Source organism: Manduca sexta, unplaced genomic scaffold (genome assembly GCF_014839805.1).
Source record: "Manduca sexta isolate Smith_Timp_Sample1 unplaced genomic scaffold, JHU_Msex_v1.0 HiC_scaffold_503, whole genome shotgun sequence".
Classification (NCBI taxonomy): Eukaryota; Metazoa; Arthropoda; class Insecta; order Lepidoptera; family Sphingidae; genus Manduca; species Manduca sexta.
Window position 1 is genome coordinate 1 of NW_023595301.1, and position 7,799 is coordinate 7,799.

Consider the following 7,799-nt stretch of genomic DNA (forward strand, 5'->3'; position numbering starts at 1 on the left):
ATTATTTTTCGGCCAACGGCAATTTGGATTCTATACCGCTAATAAGCTCTTGTAAGTTATTAAAAAATTTCTAAGGTCTTACTGACTGGATGCCGTTGTGTTGAGTTGGACTGCTGGGACGGAGACGATGGGAGCCCTGTCATCTACCACGGCCATACGTTCACCACCAAAATACCATTCAGAAGAGTTGTGGAGACGATCGCCAGGTCCGCTTGTTTTTTTTTTATCAGTTAATCGCTATGTCTAGTAATTAAGTAGATTGCATGTTTAGTTTAACTGTCAAGATAAATGAATTATTAAAAAATAAATAAATATCGAAACAATTACTTAATGTTTCGTAATATTATTAAGTCTCGATGTTATAAGATCTTGAAGAAGTATTTACAATGTTTCACAGAAGTGCGTTCGTGGCGTCTCCATACCCTCTGATACTGAGCATCGAGAATCATTGTAGTCTACCGCAGCAACAAGTCATGGCCAGCACTTTTGAGGTCAGTTGGTACCTTCGCATATTTTTAGATTTTAGAACGGCTTGGCGGCCCCACTGCACCTGATGGTAACTGAAATGGATCCAGTTGGGTCAGAATCCTGATGAAAAAGGCATTACTGCTCTACAGCACGTATTGTGAGGAGATTCCTCAATTTAAATCTCTATCCCCTAGTGTATTGAGACTTGCCATCGGAGATGATTACTTTTAAAATTTTATATTGTAGCTAATGTCTACTTATAATAAAACAAATACAAATAAGTATAATGTGATACAAAAAACGGCGGGGCCGCGCACCGCACAGTCCACGGTGTGTCGCGGTCGCGTTACGGGGCGCTTGTGTCACGTCGGCGGCGTCGGCGCGCGCCGATGTGAGGACGAGCGGGGGGCCCGAGGAGCGGGCGCCGGCCGAACAACGGCGCGTCGCCGGCACGGCCCATTATTGGCCAGCGGAGCGGTAGGCTTACGGCGGGAATTTTACTCCCGATTTAAACGCGCGCTACAATATGAATTTTTCTTTTTAAAGATTTACATAAAAATGTAAGAAGGAAGTTTTAAAATAAAGAGATATATATGTAGATATGATGTACTAAAAAAAATATTTTGTACGTTACTTTACTTGCTTCCGTATTCATCCAGGCAGTTTTCGGAGACAAACTGGTCACTTCGTTTCTATTCGAAGTGGATTACACCGACGAGCCACGACTACCGAGTCCCGAGCAATTGAAATACAAGGTAACATTTAATAAATATTGCTAGTTAACTATAATATTATGTGTACAGTCTAGTACAACAATTGTGTTCGGAGATAGAAGATGCTAAACATCTAATTGCTTTTGGCATTGATTGTTTGCGCAAAGTGATATTGGGGTTACTGAGTATCAGTCCGGAGTCTGGAATTTGTTTTCGATATCACAATAGGTTGCTCCCTATCACATCACGGGACGGAATACACACAGCAGGAAGTGAGCACTAGTTGCGCCTCTGCCTACCCCGTTGGGTATAATAGGCGTGAGCGTGTATGATTACTAATACTGACCTATATTGCAGGTGTTGATAAAGAACAAGAAGTTATTGCCAGTGGAATCAAGTCCAACTATTGGCCTGACCGGGGCGAGTTCAGCTCAAGGTTACAGCGGAGTTCTAGCAACTGCGTTCAGGTAGGTATCTGAATAACAGAATGACTTACACCTGATATCCATAATTCCTAAGCGCGTGCTGAAGTTCATTACTTCGAGTAATAAACAGCTCTTCGTGTGCTTCTCTATTTATCTGATGGATCTGAAATAGGAAATCTTTGCATGAGTAAATCCTCTTCACTATTTCTGAGTAACCCAACCGTACCTAGTATCTATAATAATTTTGAACCATTCTTAACAATAACTAGAATTGTTACAACGATCTTTCTCGAATATCGAAAGCAACTAATGCTTTCAGGTCCAACGGAATTCGGCACACCAGCTCCTCTCTCCCGGAGCAGAGCAACAGAACCAACTCTATGATGTCGCAGCAGTCAGCCGGAAGTTCTGTCACCGAGTATTTCTCTGACGAGGATTATGATGAGGACGACGATGAGCTTGACGGTAAATACTTTTTCTCCAGTTTCTCAAACTATTTTTTGGTCTATTACCATTACGTAAAATAGAGAAGGATCTATTTCAATGATTTTTCAATTTAATACAAGACTTTTCCAGTATTTGATTACGGTTTGAAATCTATAAAACCTATTCTTATTACAGAAAAAGAGCTTCACAAAATCCTAAGTTCGATGGAAGATAAATGCGGCAGAACGTCTCTGTCGCTGTATCAAAGCTACCGACGAAGCGAAGGAGATTCAGAGAGTACCAGCGTGAAACATTCTAACAGGAAGCGAAGCAATCAAATCGCAAGAGAACTCAGTGACATGGTCACTTACGTTCAGGTAAGAATATTAAAACAAATGCCTCAACTAAGGTGGTAGTAAAATGGTCATCATATCACAAAACTTCACAGGCTATCAAATTTCGAGGTCTCAACCCACTGTCTCCAAGGAACTCAGTAAAACAGCCAAGTAGCGCCAAAGAGAGTGCTCCGTGTAGCAGTTTCGAGTCTTCTGAGAGCAGCGACAGTACTAGCACGGTGAGTAAAAGTACCCAACACCGTCCACGGATGACATAAATACAAATAAACAAACATGTAAGTAGTTAATAGATCAGAGAAAATAATTAATTATACTTTGATTTGTGAATCGCGTGTACCATTTTTAAAAGCAATTTTCACTGCGAGCTGATTTTAAAATCCTACTTCTCTTCCTTTATAAAGTTATAAAAGTTGCTACCGCAAATAGATCTTAGGATTTTACCGCCTTTTCAAGGTATTTTGTGATTGCTGCGATGAGATGCCAGGCATATACCTATCTAAATGTCTCCAGCAAATAGCTCAGTCGCAGTCCCAGTCCCGCGCCCGATGCCTGAACGCGCCGGCCGTGCACCACCCCTGCTACCGCTGCTCCTCCGTCAACGAGGCCATTGGCAAGAAGATCTGCAGGAAGCACCCCCTCGCACTCATCGCCCACACAGAAACACAACTAGTCAGGACTTATCCCGCGGGGTGAGTTACACCTTCCGTGGCTTTTGGGAAATTAGTGTCAATAATGTTATATTTTAACATATTTATATCAACTTATTTAGACGAGTAATACTAACTAGATTAAAAATTAGGAATAAAATCTTCATGAACTTCTGCAGTAGTTTTACCTTTCTCCGTTAGTAGCCCCCTTCTTCTAAAAGACACTTATTAATTACTACTACAAAAAAACCTTTAAACACATCGTCAAGAGTGCTAACTAAATTCCAGCCTAAGGATTGACTCATCGAACTTCGATCCTGTAACGTTCTGGTCGTGCGGAGTGCAGCTGGTCGCCTTGAACTACCAAACAGAAGATGCTGCTATGGCCGTCAATGCTGCGATGTTTGAGAGCAATGGATGCGTGGGATTTGTCAGGAAACCGGCTGTGATGTGGGACCCCAGCCACATAGCTTACAGGAGGTACGATCTTAACTTGTATTGTGGTATTTTTTTACACAAACCACCAAACCAGTAAATAATTAAGAATGGAATTATTTGGTGTAGTATATTCTAACAATTGTAATTATTGGAACAACATCATTCCACAGGCTTAATAAAACAGCAGACTTTATTTTAGCAACAAAGCTGTTATAGCCTCAAAATAAAATACATTTTCCATAACCAAGCGTCCTATAAAGAACTACTATGTTCTTTTAGTGATATTAAAATATTCATTTCGTATTATAGTCAGCACTTTGCATGCACTCATTGAATTTATATTACTTAGTAAGCATTTCGATGATCCTGACGTATTTTCCAGATTCAATCCAATGGACAAAGAATTCGACGGTATACATGCATCTCATCTAACTTTGGCCGTCATATCGGGACAGTACGTCGCCGAAAATGTGTATTCCTTCTACAACGCCTTTGCTGAGGTGGAAATTCTTGGAGTGCCAGCAGACTGCAAGAAGATACGGACCAAAGTCGCTAGAAGGAACGCTTTGAATCCTGTCTGGAATGAAACATTTAATTTTAAGGTGTGCATGAACATTCAGATAGTTTTTAGTATCATTTTGAGTAGCAATTTTTGCTTGCTGCAGTATTGTGAAAGCAATATCCTTTTCAATATTATACGCACTAATAGTGCGTATAATATAATAGATGCAATAGCATCTAGTTATATCTACCTATACCTTCATAATGCTATTATTTCCAGATCAACTTTCCAGAGCTAGCGTTCGTCAGATTTGAGATATACGATGCGGATACCAACTATATGTTGTCACAGAGAGTTATACCCCTGCAAAGCCTCAGACCTGGGTACAGGCACGTAAGACTACGGTAAGTGCCAAGAACGGGATGTGTACCAATTTAATTTACCCTTTTTCGGCAAAATATAAGTGATATAATCGGCTGTGTTTAGATATTATGGTATTAATGTCAAATTTGGCTAACATATAGAAATATACTGCATAAGTTTTGGTTATATCTATGATCATACATTACTATAAGCAATGTACTGGCTTGAAAACGTTTTAGTCCTTGTTTATTAAAAAAAAAAAAATATTACAAATTTTCCCCCCAGGTCGCCAACTAACCAACCTCTCAACATGGCCTCCCTGCTCATCTTCTCGCGCTGTGCTGAAGAGTTGGCCGGAGAGAGTTGCAGAGGAGACCTGGAGCCGAGTTCTCCCCACGAAAGACGGAAAATCCATTTCCTGGTGGTCTATGCAGTATCAAGACATGAGCCCTACTCGATTTTAAAGGTCACCCAGGACACCACAGCTAATGAGGTAGGATTCAAATTAATTTACGAAAGACCAAGAGTAAACAATTTTAACTATGTTGTTAAAAGCCTGAGAAATATTTTCCCCAGTGTCGAACGGACTGTCTAGCGTACCAACTCAAATAAATATCGATTACCCTTACAAAAATTCTGCCACCGCATAATATAATCTCCTAAATGCAACATTACTCCATAAACCTATAAAAAATCTTATATTCCGTCAAGTTCTTGAATAAACTAGTTAAATATGTATATTTAGTAATCGGATGATTTATCAGATTTTGCATCTTCTTAGGCTATAGCCCAGTGTCTAACCAAGGCGGGGGTGCCGGTCTTCGCGTGGCAGCTATGTACTAGTGGAGGAATCTCCGTCCAGGACTCCAACACAGCGCGTGATGGCGCCGCATGAGAGGGTCATGAGGACTGGAGGAACCCGACTTGTTCTGAAGAGAGTCGGCGACGACCCCAGCAGTCGAGCATGGTTGACTAGCATCAGGTAACCTGATGATGAACATTTTCTAGTAATTGAAATTATAATTCGAAACACCATTAACCGAAGCAATAATTTTGTGAAAGGTTGTCGTTTTCTTGAAGGAATAAGAATTATTATTCATTTGTTCAATTACGTTAAAAATACAATAAACAACACAATCATTTAAGCAATGCATATTATTATCCAGTTCAATGATACCTCTTGTGTAAGCATCATAATTTCTACAATACTGTTATCATTATGTTCCAATCATTCATAGTTTCCAGTTTCAATCTAATGACCAACTGATGTCTCCCCTCCCTACCCTCAGGTCAGCATCAACAGAACGTCCCGCGATAGAAGCGTGCCGTCAGACGAAGAGTCGAGCGCGCATGATGAAGAGAGAGCTCCGCCCGACGCGTACCTCGTCTGCGTACATAACGTGTCGCATGAAATACCTTACGCTATATTGAAGGTAATCAACTTCTTAATTATCCATGTCTCTGAAAACCTTAGAATGGGAATAGAGTGAAGTGGAAATTTCATATCCTTATTGATACGAACGCGTACAACTAGCAACTTGAAATTTATATCAAATATCTACTTGTTCGGTATTTATAACAGTTTTATCTAAATGTAGATATCGATATTATACGCTTTCAGGTTCCTTTAAACGCGACAGCATCATTTGTGGTCCACCAAGCATTGACAAAGGCACGATGTCAAGATGACCCTAAGAGGTAAGTAAAGAGATCAATAATTTGGTTCAAATCGCGGCTTTAATGTTGAAATAATCATTTCCTCATATTCTAATATAAGATCGTCTAACATCAAAATTTACTTACACCTGATCCAGAATATATTTTTCATAATTTAATACTGACCGCCTGTTTGATTTCAACCACTCCAGAGTATTAGAAAAAGAAACAAATTGTTGAGAACGATATTTGACTATTATGCCCATTATTAATGACCTGGTAAACTGAAGAGTTTCCAATAGATAGCCTAAAATCTGCCAGTAGACCAAGAGTCTGCTTTAATAGATTGTAATAATCTTTTGAAATTTCCAGATTTGTGTTAGTAGAAGAGCTGGAGTGGGGCGGCAGGGCCGGCGCTGGGCCGCAACAGAGAGCCCTCGCTGATGACGAAGTGGTCTACACAGCTCAAGTAAGTGTAACGAGGAGTCCAAATGATAGCTTTTTGTAGATGATGATTATTACTAAGTACAAAGATAATATGGCCAAGTTGGTACCAATCGGTAATAGTTTTACAATAACAAATGATTTTAAATATCTTTGTATGCAGCCTTTTTTTATTGCTATGAATGACGAAATGAGCATGCCGTTCGCCTGATGGTAAGCGATAAGACCGCCCACAAACAGTAGAAACACCATGCAAATCCTTGAATTACAAAGTATTGTTTGGTATTCTACTGCACTCGCCATCCTGAAACATGAGGTATTAAGTATTATTATGTACTGTAGTTACACTGGCTACAGTGTTCTTAAATCGGAACAACAGTGCCTACACACTGCTGCTTGGTGGCAGAAATAGACATTGCGGTGATACCTGCCCAGGCGTAATCTCACATATGAGAGACCTGCCACTAGTAAACTTGAAAAGACTGATTAAGATGTCATAATGTTATCAACACTAGAGTTTCTTACCCGTTCTTCTCTGGTGAAAAATGCTTTCCGAACTGGTGATAGATTTAATATTGACGATATCTAAATAATGTTATAGCGTTTTACAATTTCAAGTTACTTAATCATTATTTCAGCTATATAATTATTCTCTGTTTAATTTTTTTCGGACCATACATTAAATTTTATTCATGATATATCGGCCTCAGCGCTATCTAAAAAAAACATAATAAACAACATGTTACAAATTTCGATGCCAATATAATATTTTATAGCCTTTAACAAATTCACAGAACTTATTTCCTAGGTTAGAGACAAAATAACTTATTTATCACTTGGGCACAGTTAAAGAACAACTTGGTCTCAGAAACAAAGGCTCGTAAAACACGTATCGCTGTCAATTTTCTTCAGTTTGTTAATTGCTCGATGTTCATTTTAGATAGTTACGCTCGTCTGTCAGATCACATGTCCGCACATGGAGATATGATTAAAGCCGCAACACGACGTTTACCGCATGCGGTTAGGTTGACAGATGGTTTTTAGTAATAAATATAAGCCCTCTATTATATACTTCCCCACGCAAGCATAGTGCGGATTAGCAGACTTTAATTACTATGAAAATTCTTATAAAAAACTTCTCAGGTAAGCAGGTTTCGTCTCTATGATTTCCTTCACTTGGCTGAGTAGTGGGTGTGCTATAAAACTCCGACGTATGTTAAATATTCTCATTTCATCGTTATGCCCATGACCAGTGGACTGCAACGATACATCAGATAGATGTTTCGGTATTTTTATAAGTCTGTCACACAGTTAAACTTTTAAATTCTATTGGTGGCCATTTATGCATCAACTAAGCAGGA

General features: G+C 39.4%; 1 protein-coding gene across 1 annotated transcript; it reads left to right on the forward strand.

Moving 5' to 3' along the window:
* Positions 1-69: 69 nt before the first annotated feature.
* On the forward strand, positions 70-6,463 carry LOC115453963 (1-phosphatidylinositol 4,5-bisphosphate phosphodiesterase epsilon-1-like; the record flags this gene model as incomplete). The annotated part of the gene is made up of 16 exons (XM_037447001.1): positions 70-206; positions 398-491; positions 1,128-1,223; positions 1,539-1,648; positions 1,926-2,071; positions 2,228-2,409; positions 2,481-2,606; positions 2,899-3,077; positions 3,324-3,515; positions 3,856-4,075; positions 4,255-4,379; positions 4,624-4,831; positions 5,120-5,212; positions 5,628-5,771; positions 5,960-6,036; positions 6,367-6,463. Coding segments are annotated over 16 exons (2,226 nt in total), but the record flags the coding sequence as incomplete, so codon positions are not given.
* Positions 6,464-7,799: the final 1,336 nt, after the last annotated feature.